This window comes from Panicum virgatum, chromosome 2K, assembly GCF_016808335.1.
Source record: "Panicum virgatum strain AP13 chromosome 2K, P.virgatum_v5, whole genome shotgun sequence".
In the NCBI taxonomy this organism is placed as follows: domain Eukaryota; kingdom Viridiplantae; phylum Streptophyta; class Magnoliopsida; order Poales; family Poaceae; genus Panicum; species Panicum virgatum.
In genome coordinates, this window is record NC_053137.1 from 59,293,621 (window position 1) to 59,308,518 (window position 14,898).

The 14,898-nt window shown below is 46.0% G+C and overlaps 2 protein-coding genes and 1 long non-coding RNA gene across 3 annotated transcripts; all 3 read right to left on the reverse strand.

The window, feature by feature from the left end:
• Positions 1–828: 828 nt before the first annotated feature.
• LOC120690464 (glucan endo-1,3-beta-glucosidase 13-like) lies at positions 829–3,252 on the reverse strand. Its single transcript, XM_039973118.1, has 3 exons — positions 1,751–3,252; positions 1,269–1,526; positions 829–1,111 (listed from the first exon to the last, which is right to left on the reverse strand). The coding sequence occupies exons 1-3, from the start codon at positions 3,159–3,161 to the stop codon at positions 1,077–1,079; spliced, it is 1,704 nt and encodes a 567-aa protein (XP_039829052.1). The 5' UTR covers positions 3,162–3,252; the 3' UTR covers positions 829–1,076.
• Positions 3,253–7,340: 4,088 nt separating this feature from the next.
• LOC120690471 lies at positions 7,341–9,373 on the reverse strand. Its single transcript, XR_005681754.1, has 3 exons — positions 9,234–9,373; positions 8,987–9,114; positions 7,341–8,676 (listed from the first exon to the last, which is right to left on the reverse strand). It is a non-coding gene; the product is annotated as an uncharacterized LOC120690471 (long non-coding RNA).
• A 3,265-nt stretch (positions 9,374–12,638) lies between these two features.
• On the reverse strand, positions 12,639–13,901 carry LOC120695529 (cysteine-rich receptor-like protein kinase 10). The gene is made up of 2 exons (XM_039978751.1): positions 12,968–13,901; positions 12,639–12,661 (listed from the first exon to the last, which is right to left on the reverse strand). Exons 1-2 carry the CDS (start codon positions 13,818–13,820, stop codon positions 12,639–12,641), a joined length of 876 nt encoding a protein of 291 aa, XP_039834685.1. The 5' UTR covers positions 13,821–13,901.
• Between the last annotated feature and the right edge of the window lie 997 nt (positions 13,902–14,898).

Sequence of the window (14,898 nt, forward strand, 5' to 3'; positions counted from 1 at the left end):
GGTTAATCCCAACAAAATCAATAGTGTATATGCTTAGAAATTGGTTAACAGGCATAAGTGTGAAAGAAATAAGTTTGATATTTGTTGGAGCTGCAGCTCTTATGTGGGCGATATGGTGTACATGTAATGATTTAATTTTCTAGAAAAAAAAATGTTTACCTCATTTATCAGGTTGTCTTCAGAGGAGCATAATGGCTGCATTTTAGATCTCTGCTACCTCGTGAGGATAAAAAAAAGACTATTTGTTTGGCGAGCAAGGCATTGAAGGTCATCAGTTGGATATCTTGGCCAAGAATGGATAGAGAAGCAATAATAGACTTTTCTTTTAATTCCTTAAAGTCCTTTGTACACTATTTTCTCTATTTTGTCAGCTCATGTACCGAGAATTTTGTATAAATTTGGTTGTGTGTAGTTGCAGAGGCCGGAAATGTTTCCTTTTTCTAAAGATTTTTTTTAAAACATATGCTATTGGTGATCATGTACACGATGTCCTAACGATTTATGCTTGAGACTTGAGGAACTTATCCCTTGGTGCTTAATTATGTATACACGCTAAATGTGGTTCACTTGAAATCTTTGGATATATAGTTACCACTAGGGAAGAAGGTTTCGATCTTTTTGTTCGACCCATGCATAACTCACTTTATTCAAATATAAATATATATTTCCACATTACAAGTTTTTCATTTTGTCAAATTTAGAGACCAAAAACCAGATGATTTACACAAAAACGTCCGGATCATCAGTCGGTCAAGTTCATTTTTCAGACATCCACTTCACGGACTTGCCAAAGTCGTTATCGTTATCGATGAATCTTGAGAATCAACATTGATAGATAGTATGCAGTTATAATTAAGAACTTGCGGATTATATTGTTGCCGCTTTGCTTGCGGCCACTGAATTTGCTGATAGTTTATTGATGCATTATTGCTAGCACAGAAAACAAATTTACATGTGCCATGTTTATCTTCTAGTTCCATAGTAGAACAAGGTGGTGGCTTTATGCCTTTATCCTCACATCCCGTATACTGGGATGGTAGCGTATGATTCAGACTTCACTGTTGTTGTTCATCAGTTCAGGCCCTGGACGGGAGCACGCAGTTTCCGATCTCTGCATGAAACATTGACAGAACAAGGTCATCATGCTCTTAAACTTAGCCTTGTGCATTAAATCAATGACCAATCAAGCAAGTAACTCTAACTGGGTCTGGGTGGATCTATGGACAATCTAATCTAGGATCCTATAGGATCGATGAGGGCGAACTCACTTGGCGCCTGGTAGACGACGGAGGCGGCGCCGGCGAAGTCGCAGGTCCCGGCGGCGCGGCCCTTGCGCTGGTAGTAGCTGTTGAAGGCGTACGAGGCGTGGGCGGCCTTGGTGTCCGGCTGGAAGCACGTCGCGCCGGACTGGATGGCGCTGCAGTCGGCGCCGTTCCCGCACGCCCAGTCCAGCGCCGCCTGCAGCCGCGCGTCGCCGACCGCCGCGTTCGCCACGCACCAGCTCGCCGCCGTCGCGCTGCAGGTGTCTACGGAGGTGAAGAATAGAGAACAAATAGAAAAAGTGAGGTCATGGATAGCTGGATGCTGAGAAGAAACAGAGAAATTAAGGAGAGAGATTTCAAGATGTTTAATTTGAACCAAAGGGCCGTGCTATGGAAACATTTTCAAACTCCATGTAATTTTCCAGTTCACGAGCTCATCACTGAATGAAAAGCGTATCTGCACATTTTCATGAAACCGGAAAACTCACTAGCTGGTTCCTGGTAGACGACGGAGGCAGCACCGGAGAAGTCGCAGGTCCCGCTGGCCCGGCCTTTGCGCTCGTAGTAGTCGTTGAACGCGTAGGAGGCATGCGCGAGCTTGGTGTTGGGCTCGTAGCACGCCGCGCCGGGCTGGATGGCGCTGCAGTCCGCGCCGTGGCCGCACGCCCAGTCCAGCGCCGCCTGCAGCCGCGAGTCCCCAGCCGCCGCGTTCGCCGCGCACCAGCTCGCCTTCGCGCCGCCTGACGATCCTCCTCCTCCTCCTCCGCCGCCGCCGCCGCTGGCGTGGTGGAAGTCGAAATCGTACACCTTGTGCATGTTGGGGTAGAACAGGCCGAAGTGCTGCTCGATGTCGTCGGCCCCGGCGCCCTTCTGGTTCTCGTTGAAGAGGGCGAAGATGTACACGTCCATGTCGGCGCCAGGCCGGTGCGGGGTGCTCGTCCTGCCGGACAGCACGCGGTTGATGACGTTGTTGACGTACGCGTGGGCGTTGGCCACCGTGGCAACATCGTCGCCGTCCCCGGCTGCCATCAAGTGCCTCCGGCCCCGGCCTCCGTGTCTTCTTCCTCCCGACGATGGATGCCCGGTCTCCCCAACAGATGCTCTCAGACTGGGGAACCCCATGTCCTCCATCGCGTAGTACGTGGCGTCGAGCTGGGCATCCAGGAGGCTGTAGTACACGAGGCCGGTGTCGTCGTCGCGCACGCCATTATTTTCGCGCGCGCTGGGGCTTGTGTTCCCCAGGGCGTAGTCGAGGGAGATCTGGTCCGGATGGTCGGCGTACGCCAAAAACGGGTAGATGTTGACGGTGAGGTAGGAGCCCGTCCGCTGCAGGAATTGGAGCATGGGCTTCATCACCGGCTGCGCGATGTCGTCCCGGAACCTGCCCGAGGAGGGCGGGAACGAGTCCGTGACCGCCGAGAACGCGACCGGCGTGGTCACCTTCACGACGTCAGCCAGGCCCAGCTGCGCCAGCGCCGCCTGGACGTTGGCCATGGCCGGGACGAGGTCCGAGTTGAGGTCCGGCCTCGAGTCGAACACCTCGTTGCCCACGGCCACGGCGTGGATCTGCGTGGCGGGGCGGTACGCCGTGACGCTAGCCCGCGCCCACCGGAGCGCGTAGGCCGGGTCCGCGGCCGCGGCGGCCACCTCCTCGTTGGGCAGCATCACCATCACCCTGATGCCGGTGTTGGCCAGCGACGCCAGCACCTTGGGGTTGGCGTCGTAGATCCTGACCATGGTGATGCCGTTCTGCTTGAGCAGCTGCACCACCGACGCCGGGTCCGGCAGGTCGTTGGCCACCCGCCCGTAGTTGACGCCCACCTCGCCCGCCCCCGCGACGTTCGTGGCAAGTGTGGCAGCGAGGACGGTGACAAGAAGGAAGCGAGCGAGCGCCGCCATGGCCGCCTGCGGTGGCTAGCTAGGGGCACTGCCGCACTGGCACTGGCTGCAGGGCGGTGGTCGAGGGCAGAGCAGAGCAGGACGAGGCGAGTGTGTGTATGTACGACGAACCGAGGGATCGGGGCGTGGGGATTTATAGCCCGGTCGAGGCGCTGCATGCACGGTGCATGGTGGGCCCCGCGCGAGGCGGCGGCGGCGGTGCTAGTGATGGTCAGCGGGACCTGAGCCGGACCCCGCACGGGGGCGATGGAAACTGCACGATCGGCGCACCATGGCACTTGGCGTTTTTCCACGAGACCACGAGCAAGTGCGAGTCATGTAGAATCCACCATTGACGAGGAGATGAAGGCGTGCTAGAAGCACGTGTTCTAGCTTGCACACACTGCATGTATCACTGATGTGCATGGTGGCTCTCCCGGCCTGCACGGGACGGGAGGAGGAAGAAGGGCGCCGGTGCCGCCTGACCGGACCTACCACCTGGGACAGGGACAGCTCAAATCAGCCATTAGATAGAATGGTGAGTGTGGGTGATGGCCTCGCCGCATCGCGGATTGGCTGAATTGAACCCCGCCCAACCCACCACTTCGCCCTGGGTGCCCTGCACTTCCCTGATACTAGTAGCAGTTTAAAAAACAAGAGAACTGTACAAGGCGATCAGATCGGGCCTGGAAAATCCAAGTGTTGCTGATCGTATCACCACATGCGCGATGAGCATTTGCCAGATGCTTGACCAGGCTAGATGTGATGAAATGAAACCAAGGCCAAGGGCTAAATGAGTACCAGCTGTATCTTAGATTCATAGAGGTAGCTTCTTAGGCAACTAATCTTTAGTTATCTTCTGTTCTTCTCAGTGTCCCCTACATCCCGCAGGCAATGCAAACTCCTTCGCTATGTAATGTTTTTGGCTCATCAGGCTTTCACCATCTTTTTAATATATAACAGGCAGCTCACCTGTCGGTTTGTTTCAAAAAAAAAAACTCCTTTGCTATGGAAATACACGCGGGTAAACTGATCTATCTCCACGAAGAGATACGCGGCCACACAGGTGGAATATGCTACATGGTCTTCATTACAACAGAATGATAGATTTATACTTGTTGTCTACATTTATCTCATTACCATCCTAGATTTAAAAACTGTCCCTGAATCCCTCATCTTATTACACTGTGCCGGTGTCACACCCGGTTTTAAGGACAAAACCGAATGCATAGCTATATGTATGCCAGGATCAAGTTTCATACATATAGAGACATCATAAGTAAATAATCAGTAACAGTCACGTAAAAGAGAACTAAAACAAATAAAAGACTATCAGAGTTATACAGTTTATCCTGGAAACGGAGGCTTCAAACTTCACAGGCAATCGACTGGGGGTTGAGTACGCCTAGAACTCAGCAACATCTTCAAAAGACTTCACCACAACTTTCTCCTTCTGAGCAGCAGTAAGCAAGGGTGAGTACACTTATGGTTGGTACTCAGCAAGGCCACAAGAAATAACCAGAAAATAATTTATATTCATCTTTAAGTTAAATTAATCATGTGAGGGTCTAAGCCGCTCTTGACCGTGAGCACGGCTGATATATCAGTTTTACACTCTGCAGAGGTTGTACACTTTCACCACAATTCACGTAAAAGTTCCAAAGAACTTTGAACCCAACCACGCAATGTGCTAGCTAAGCACAATACCACACTTCCGAGGTGTGATTGCATAGGGACGCTACGAGGTCTTTACAAAGATTCCCTAACATATGACAATCCGCTAAGGTTTCAAGTCAAAGTGGTCATAACACTGTCCTAATGAGGTGGTACCTTGCCAAATGACCATTAAACAATACCAATTGCCCCAAGATGACCGAGCTATACCCCATCGATGCATCCCCTCTTGCCCTCTCGGTAAGATTGTCACAAGGTAGTCTCTAATTAATCAGCCAAGACCAGAGCCATATAGTATTGTGGTTGTACGGTTTTCTTGGGTGGTTCTCCATGTTCCAAATAAATCATCATAATACTCTTGTAAATAAGCATAGATAGAACGATGGTTAGGGTCACTTGCCTTTTTCCAACGAAAAAAGTACTCTTACTGCTTTTCAGCTTTTGCTCACTTGGAACTCTTGATCTTCAATCTTCGAACAACGATCCTTCTACTCGGAACAATCATCGGGCAAACATACAAAGCAAACAAGAAGATACATCTAAGAACAATACACCAGAATAAAAGAAAGGCTTTAAAAGAGCATACTAAAGGATAGAGCTCGCTACTACGGTTACGAGAGCGCAAGAAATGCGGAAAACGGAACTAAAACGGCGATTCTATAGACTAAACGGTGCTTCAGGGATCTAGTTGCGATTAACTAAAGGGTTAAGGACTAACAGAAAAGATTTGTAAGACACAACAAAATGTGCTCACAGAGAATAACAAAGTGATAAAGCTATTGCACAGGTCACAAGGATCACGTGAGCGCAAGAATCGATGAAAACGGAGTTGAAACAAAGAAGTTATAGCTAAAACAAGGTTCCAAGGACTTATTTGTAAGAGAACAGAGCTTCTAGGGGCTAGATCTGAAGAAATCAAGGACTAAAACAAGAATAAACCTAAACTACAGGGGTTAGCATGCAAAAACTCTATCTCCTAGATGGCGGGTTCTATTTCAGAAAAGTCCAGGGGTCTAAACATAAAACCAAGGGCTATTTTGTAATTATTTTTGAACTGGAGGGGACCACGAGTTGATTTTCTAGAAACTGGGGGGCTTCTTTGCAAAACTGACCATGGTTGACCGTCTTGGGTTAGATCTGATTTGATCCATCGGATCACGATCCGACGGCGGATAGGCAGGCGGGCGGCTCAGCTCGTCTCGCACGGCTTGCAGCTGGCGGCTCGGGTCGGCTCAGGCGGTGCGGGCGGCGCTGGGAGTCGCCGGCGGCGAACGGAGCGGTAGCGTGGGCGCCGGCGGCGAGCAGACCGCGGCAGGGGCTTGCCGGCGTTTCGCGATAACGCGATTCCGGCTCGATTCAACGCGGGTTTTGCACGGGGAGGTAGCGCGCGATGCCAGGAACGCGATTGCGGCCTCTACACGGCGGTGAGGCGGCTCTGTGGCGAGCGGCGGCGGAGCAGAGCCGGCGGGCGCGGGCGCGCGCAGGAGCGAGAAGGGGAGGAAAAAAAAGGTCGGAGAGCTCCCTTGCTACCTTGCGAAACTTCTGGGGCGGTGAATTTGTCGAGGAGAAGGCACGGGGTCGACGGCGAAATGGCGACGACTCGCGAAAAGGAAGACACCACGCCGAAGAGGACGACGAGCTGAGCACTAGGGTGGTGTCGGATTTCACCGGAGATGCACGGATGCGGAGGATGGTGGGATTCTAGGGAAAAAATTATTTTAGGGATTTCCTAACAAGGAGCCTCCCTATGGGTAGTCTATATTTTTGTGTGGAGTTGCCATGAGAGATTGATTTAATATATAGGGAGAAAAGTCTCACCATCCCACATCAACTAGCAATGTGGTACTAAACCTCCCTCCCATGCTAATGGGCTCTACGTGCCTTTAGCCCATTAGGGAACACATGAATGGGCCCTTGAGGTCCATTAGAGATTTATGTACTTTTGATAGATTTAGCCCATTTAAAATTCGGAATTAATTATTTCGAAATTAAAATAATTCTAGAAAAATCTAGAATTCATATTTAAAGTCAGAAAAATATTCCAAATGGCCCGAAAATTCTAGGAAAAATCCTAGAAATATATTAGGACCTAACGAACTCAAATAAAATATTTGGAGCTCATGAGAAGATTTGGAAGAGCCTCTAAAAAGTAGAGTTTGCTCTAGGGAAAATGGGAAAAGAATCCAGAAAAATCCGGAAAATTCCCGGGAAGAACTTTTGATGATAGAACACGTTTTGAAAGGTTTTCACACTCAACAACACTATGCATGTGACATGAATGCATCACCAGAAGAACAACATCATTTAATTTGAAAAACAACCAATATTTATTTTCTTTTACACTAAATTCTCTTTGAAGAAAAATAAATGTTGAGAAAATTTTAAAATTGTGAGAAAATTGTTGTTTTATTTTTAATTTTAATCACATCCTGAAATTCAAAAATTTCAGGGTGTGACAGCCGGCCTGCCGGGAATGACTCGAAACAAATATTTTTCATACTTTCCTAAAGCTTGCAACAGCACCAGTTAAAAAGAAGCTGTCGTTTTGAGAATTCAGTAAAAAAACAAAAATTACACTTCATTGTGAACTAATTGCACCAGTTTCTCTGAACTACTATGCAACAAGGAACAATTATGCAACAAGATGTCGCTACCCACAACGGCTGTTCCTTAGGCCATGGTGTGGCGCTACCTGGCGGAAAGATTGAAATAATACCGGAAGCAGTGCCGAAAGTGTAAGAGTAGCCTGAGCTTGGATCCAAGAAAAATGTTGGTCTTGCAGCAGGAGGCAGAGAATTGGTAGTGTCGCTGTTTAGCATCACCATGACATCCGACATTGTAGGTCGGTCCATGGGATTCTACTGAAGGCACAACAAACCAATGTTAACACATTTTAGCACTTCAGCCTCTGAGTAGTTCCTTCCCAGGGAATCATCTATCATGTCTACAATTGTTCCCTCAGACCAGTGCCTCCATACCTAGTATCGTTCATGTGTTCATAATCAACAACAGTATAACCTCGCAATATGCAAGTATTGTTACAGGCAAGATAGTGTGTTTATTGCCTAGTACTCACGATGCTTATAATGTCTTCGTTTTGCTCATGTAAGTAATGCCCCGTGTTTCTCTGTCCCGTTATGATCTCTATAACAAGGATGCCGAAGCTGAACACATCCAGTTTCGTGGAGTACTGTCCACGCATAACGTACTCAGGAGACATGTAGCCACTGCAATGACAAGAATTAGCACCATGGTCAGTTTTGACAGCACTGTGTGCCTGAATGGGAGGCTAAACCGAATGGTTAACAAATTGACAATGATTGGATACAATGTCCCAACGATGCGGTTCGTGATATCTCGTGTCTGGTCTTGCCCAAAAAGCCTGGCTAGGCCGAAATCACCAATTTTAGGGTTCATGTCGGCATCCAACAAAATATTGCTTGCTTTCATGTCACGGTGGACAATTTTCTTCTGAGAGTCTTCATGAAGATACTGCAATCCTCAAGCAACTCCTTCTATTATGTTGAATCTTTTCCTCCAATCTAGCCGTCCTTTTTCCTCAGGGTCTAACAGAATCAGAATCTTATGGCTTATGATGAAAATGCAGAGCTGTTAATAAAGATAGTGTATAGATTCTTGGAAGATTTCTAATACCAAAAAGCAAAGTGTCGAGGCTTTTGTTGGGCATGTACTCATAGACGAGCAATCTCTCCCCGTCTTCTAAGCAAAAACCCTCCAGCCGGACGAGATTCTTGTGATGAAGCTTGGCCACAAGAACTAGCTCATTTCTTAGTTCTTCTAGCCCCTGACTCGAACCCTCTGACAGCCTCTTCACGGCGACTTCTTGTCCGGAAAGATCTCCCTGCATTAAGTACTATCTCGTTTCTTAGTTATTGTCATCCTTGATTTTAATACAATGAATAGAGTGTACAGAGCTAAAAATGTTTTAAAGCTTCACATATAATTCACAATATTAGCTTTTTTATAAAAAAACAAACTTGAGCACAAAATTCATTCTTGCTATATATGTTTATTTCATATTTTGTTCATCCTTGTTGGTTTAAATCAACTAACTAGTGTATATTGTACAACAATAACATGAATTTGTTTTACATAAAAGCTTGTTACATACTTGCAAAAGAGCTATTTTTTTAAAAAAGGTGCCACCATACCTTATAAACTGCACCAAATCCCCCTTGGCCTAGTTTATTGCTCTCATCAAAGTTATTTGTTGCTACTTGCAGTGATGACAGGGATAACAATGTTGACTTGATGCTTTCAAAGTCCTCAACTGTATGGGCTGGTAATTTCCATCGGTTGAAATATTGATAGTGCTAAATTTACTCAAAATATTATAATGGTAAAGAACGAAAAGTTTATAGCTTCATGCCAAACTGTTCAGAAGAGTGGACAACTTACTTCTTTGGGGAAGCTTTGTTCCTCGGGATCTTCTCTTCTTACGCACATTCAAGATATAGAGGGTTATGGCAGCTACTACATTGACAAACACTATTGGCAATATAATTCCAAGAAGCTTGGCAGTAGAATTATTTTTACCTGCGATTTTGACAAAGAAAAAGTCAGTTCAAGATATCCGGGCATTAAATGTGTCAGTTTCTTTTTTTTTGCCATATCTTAGCTCATGATTGTGACGGTGTTGCTCAGTGAACAAAATGAAGTTATTGTTAACTCAGAAACTCATGGATGATGAAGTGGTGTGCACTAGGCACTCAGTAGTGAAATTTGACTAACTTATATAGTTGCATGGCCACTCATCTTATCTTAATATTACTAATTGAGATCCCTTTTATCATCATGAGAAGTGCTAGAAAAAATAAACCTTAAAATTTCTCAAGTTTCTCATAAAAATAAAAAAATTCAACCATCCTTCTACTAAAAAGACAGCAAGACATCGTCCACAGCTGCGCGCAGGGCGCCCCCTCCCACCCATAGTCACAGAAATCGGAGTTGAAGGTATTGTTCTCGATCCGAAAACATCATCATGTCCCGAAATCGCGGCGTCATTTTAAAAACTTCTAAGGCCTCTTGTTCCTCCCAAGTCTGTTCTTTACAAAGCTCTTTTAGCACCAATTGTTGATGGTCAACTAACCGCCATGATGCTCGGTGAGTTCACTTCAAGGAAAAAGTACATCATTTCTGATTATACTTAATATTCTTCTCTATTTGGAATTGCTGACGTCCTGAGAAGCTAGAGCGGCAGCAGTTTCATGCCAATGGTTGATGGGCACATGTTCAGTTATCTGTCACTCTGCCTGATGGAAAATCTTGGTCAAGTGGGGTATCGATTCGTTCCAACTTATCAACACATGTTTGACTTTTTCTTTGCTAATACTCTGATTGAATCATGTTTTTGATCTTGTTGATTACAATCGCCAGGAGTTCGTTGAGAAATGCACGTATCTGGAAGAGAGCAAGTGCCTTGGTATTTGTATCAACATGTGCACACTGCCAACTCAGGTTTGCTTATGCCTTGCATATGGAATTCTAGATTTCTATCCCTCCAGATATTCCTTGACCGCTTGTGTCCAAGTGGAATTTTCTATCCAAAGTATAGGCACAATGATATGCAATCTAAATATGCTTTTTGTATGGCTATTGTCAGTTTCACGGAATTATCTTCAAAACGCCTTTTTTCCCCGAAAGAATGTTCCTGATTGAAGTGCCCTTTTTATTTTCAGACTTTATGCATTGTGGATCAAAGTGATTTATGATCCATTCAGTGAGGTGCTATTGTTTTTTTAATTAATCTACTAGACATGTATTAATATTTAATAGATTAGGAAGAATATTGTACGAGCGAATCTGCCTGTAGAGAGGCTCGCTCCTCGCTGTTTTGCAATTCTATGCAGGCTAGCGGCAACAATATGTCAATATAGACTTCCACACACTAATCATTTGGTAGGCTGGTGCACAGATTTCATTCAGCTCCTAAAAGGCTAAAATATTTCTATTGTTTTAGTATAATATACGTAGCCTTGTTGAAATATATGGGTTTAATGCAGTTAATCAAATATTGTAGGTTAATGTTGCTATTAGGTCAATTTGTTATCAGAAGTTTCTACTGATTAATCAAGCTTGACGATTTCTTGTGTGGACATAGAGTTATATGAAAATTTGAAAAAAACGGTGCCAAGATCATTATGGAAGAGATGATAAATGTGAGCTCAGCTTTATAGTTTAATTGCTATAGCTTCGAAACAGATTTTTTTTCATTTGGTGTGGTCACTAAGATATCTTTGTCATACCTATACGTTTCATGGAGTGTTGCCTCTCATATCTTTCAGGCTTCAACGCAATGGACCTGGAGGAGGCTAAGACTTGCTGAGTTTTTATTGATCAGATCACCTTTACATTGCTTCAACATTTATTTAAAGCTGCGAACAATAGGTAAAACCTTATCCATCTTTGGACCTCGCTGATGTATGTCACCAAGCTTACACTTCAGTGCTTCTGAAGTGAAGCATTTGTTTTTTTTCTAGCCTTCGCAGTTCATTTTAGAATATTATATGATAGTTATTTTCTGTTTCACATGTTATCTGAAATTAACAGGAGACATGCTGGAATGGCATAATCTTGGCCTGGTACTTAGAGAACCTTGTGATCTCATCTTCAGGTATATTTTGTACAGAAAAAAATTGGGTGTACCTTCTTCTCGATTTGGTCTGATGGATGATCATGCTGCCAAGGCATTCCGTCCCTTCTCCATTAAATATGCCAAGGTGAGTCATCTAGCATTGCTCCTTTTAAATGATGAAGCATGCTGTTGGAGACTAACATAACACTAGAAATTAATTTTTATTGGTTGAGTTCAGCATTTGTCACATTGCTAAACACTTTCAAGCTAATGGAGTACACTATGTAACTTTGGATTAGTTGAGGTACTCGTGGTATTCTCCAAAATTGTGATATCGGTTCTGTTTCTTTTCCCGTAAGTTCTCAAGTGAATTTACTTACTATAAGAAACAGTGCTTAATAAATAATTCAAACCGTGTTTGAATTTTTGTAATGTATGTTCACATAATATAATCTTAAAATGTGGACATTATACGTACATGATAAAATGAAAAATTTATTCTCTTTATGTTAGACTAGGTTTTCTGATACTCTACTTGGCAATGAAGTCCTAATTTACCTTATTGTAGTGAATAAAGATTACACAACATGCCACTTTTGATTTATTATTTTCATGCTCGCACTTGCGAGAGAACATATATACTTGAAGATTGATGCTTATGGAGGTAATTTGTATGCTTCAGTTGCTATATTTTCATACGATAAAGATTGATGCTTATGGTGGGAATTTGTTTCACCCTTAACAATGCACAGGTATAGGAATACAGGATGACTGAGGCCGGGCACTGAAGGAAAATTTTGTGATCGACATTTTTGCATTTGCTAGAAATGCATATTGGAAAATACTTCCTTAATGTTTTTTTTTGAAATATCTTAGCCATATCGCATGGAAAAATATTTGAAAGTGGATGATGTGGTATTGGATATCCTGATATAGTTGAATTTACTAAATTTAAAAAAACTATTATTTATATGATTGCCTGTAGACAGTAAAGACTAAAATATCATATGTTTCTGATGCTATATTATTATGAAACTACTTTTTATCACCTGTAGCAACGCATGGGTATGAACCTAGTCATAAAAAAATCCAAGCATCCTATCAGATCTACTTTGTTTTCAAAAAAAAATTTACTTAGCACTTCTATTACAAAGATAATCTAAAGTAACCCTTTAAATCTCCATCTAAATTATACATCCTATCGTTATGACAATAATCTAAAGTGACCCCTATTCTTCAACTAAACTACCACCTATATGTGCCAATATAAAAATCAATTTAAGATACCCTCTAATTTTTTTTGCTAAATTAACTATCTCCGCCAAATTCAAAAATAAACTGAAGTAGCTCTTGTCCGCTTCAAAAATACCTACCTCTATCATTATTTAATTAACCAAGTTGACTTGTAAGCCGTAAGGCTAAGCATTCACTCGCCCGTCCCAAATTACAATTGTTTTTCAGATATATAGTTTGTGCTATATACATATAGATATCTAGATGTATTGCAATTTGCAAAATATATGTATTTAGAAAATTTGGGACGAAGAGTAGTACTGACCTCCTACAGTGGCCGGCACAACATCTGTAGACGGCGCCGGAACGGCGGCGTCACCGTTCATCTGCAACTTCACCATCGGAGCGCCGGTGTAGAACCTGTCCCCGAGCTCGGACCTCAGGTTGCAGCGCGAACCGGCGAGCCTCGCGGCCACCTCGTTGTGCAAGAACCCATTCCCGTTCCACCACAGCATCACCAGATCTTGGAGGCAACGCAGGCACTGCGCCGGCGACAGGTCCCCCGAACACTGCACCATGGACCAGAGCGGGTCAAGCCCCACCAGCTGCCCCGTGGCGAAGTACCTCCTCGGCGACGACGGGACCGAGTTCTCCACCGCGTACCGGGCGGTGGCGTTGAGAAGCCTCGCGACCGCGCCGACGTAGGCGGCGACGTCGACGCCGCTGGGGATGCTGGTGCTGCTGATGAGGGCCACCATGCCGGTGTTGTTGGACGAGGCGAGGAAGTCGGCGCCGGCGACGCGGACGTAGCACTGGTTGTAGACGAGCGCGGCGTCGCCGGTGCGGTTGCAGACCCGCTGCACATCCTCGCCGGCGCGGGTGCCGCAGTCGAAGCAGTCGGATGCGCTGACGTCGCCGCGGCAGAGCACGAGGCCGTAGACGGCGTCCGCGCCGGCTCCCGCGGAGCCCGACGCGAAGAGCGCGGGCGAGTTGGAGGCGTTGGCGCGGAGGACGGAGACGAGCCGCAGGAGGTTGTCCGCGTAGGTGCTGCCCGCGGAGTAGTTGCCGCTCTGGCTGTCGCAGGTCGGCCACGGCTGCGCGGCCGCGAGGGGCGCCATCGCCGCGACGGCGGCGAGCAGCGCTAGGACAGGGACGCGGGCGGCGAGCGGAGGAGCCATGGGTGGAACGGCGAACTGGCTGGCGTGGCTGGTGAGAGACGTGAGGTATCGAAAATCGTCAGAGCTGTGTTCCTTCTCTGAGTCGACCTTAAAAGTGACACATTTCCAAGCATTGCATACTCTGGAGCGGTATAATAACCACTGCAGGAGATGATCTGCTAGGAAGCCAAATACTTGAATGGACTAGATGGAGACATGAGAGAGAATACTATGTTCCGGCAACTGTAGCCGTCTTGGTCTGAGTATGATCTCCCAGCAGCCTTGCTAAACCAAGCAGTGGTCTGGTCAGTCGTCGTCTCTAAACCGGGGGCGGGCCATCGTCTGACCGTACCGGACATTCCCCCACATTCCGACGGTCAAGTCCGGCGTCTCGTCAGCGTAACTAAAGGCACACGAACCGCTCGCAGCCTCGCACGTAGTACTACGAACACAATGGCTCGAGCTCATTTCCCCTTGCGCCTGGTCCTCAGCGGCGCCCTGTGCAGGAACACCTCGTCGGCCCCGGATCTCTTCGCCGCGGCCGTCGTCAGCGCCATTCCAGACCTGATCTCGGTGCATCCAAATTTTTATCCACAGGCACGCGAAGTCGAAATATTGCATTGTTTTTCGAAAATTTTCGAGTTCATGTGTCCTTGATTGAAATCCACAAAATCCATGGTGAAGTCTTGATCTTTTGAGGAGATATTTTGGGCAAAGACTCACCAAGTAGTTATGAAGCTATGGACAAAATTTCATGAATTTTTGGGTGTCGACTTTGTTTCACAGGCTGTTTTTCTATGCAGTTCTGCCAAATTAGTACAAAACAAGTTGAACCGGGTCATGTAGGTTGATACGACTTGTGCTCTCAGTTTTCACTTAGGCTGAACCGAGTTACATAGGCTGAGCCGACTTTGTACACCGGCCGAGCTGCTCTGGACTAGCTGAGCCGCGTTGAGCTCTCGGTTTATTCTTAGGCTGAGCCGTTTTACTCCGGTTGAGCCAGTTACCCTTTTATCCTTGCTTCAGCACTTCATAATTTTTTTTTCGGGGGGGGGGGGGGGGGGGGGGGTTCAGGGGGGATCCCCACCTGAATTTCATT

Coding starts and splice junctions, on each gene's coding strand:
- LOC120695529 (XM_039978751.1), bottom strand. CDS start 13,820: ATGGCTCCTCCGCTCGCCGCCCGCGTCCCTGTCCTAGCGCTGCTCGCC. Junction 12,662..12,967: donor TGTGCCGGCCACTGTAGGAG/GTCAGTACTACT, acceptor TGGCACATATAG/GTGGTAGTTTAGTTGAAGAA.
- LOC120690464 (XM_039973118.1), bottom strand. CDS start 3,161: ATGGCGGCGCTCGCTCGCTTCCTTCTTGTCACCGTCCTCGCTGCCACA. Junction 1,527..1,750: donor CGTCTACCAGGAACCAGCTA/GTGAGTTTTCCG, acceptor TCACCTCCGTAG/ACACCTGCAGCGCGACGGCG. Junction 1,112..1,268: donor CGTCGTCTACCAGGCGCCAA/GTGAGTTCGCCC, acceptor TGTTTCATGCAG/AGATCGGAAACTGCGTGCTC.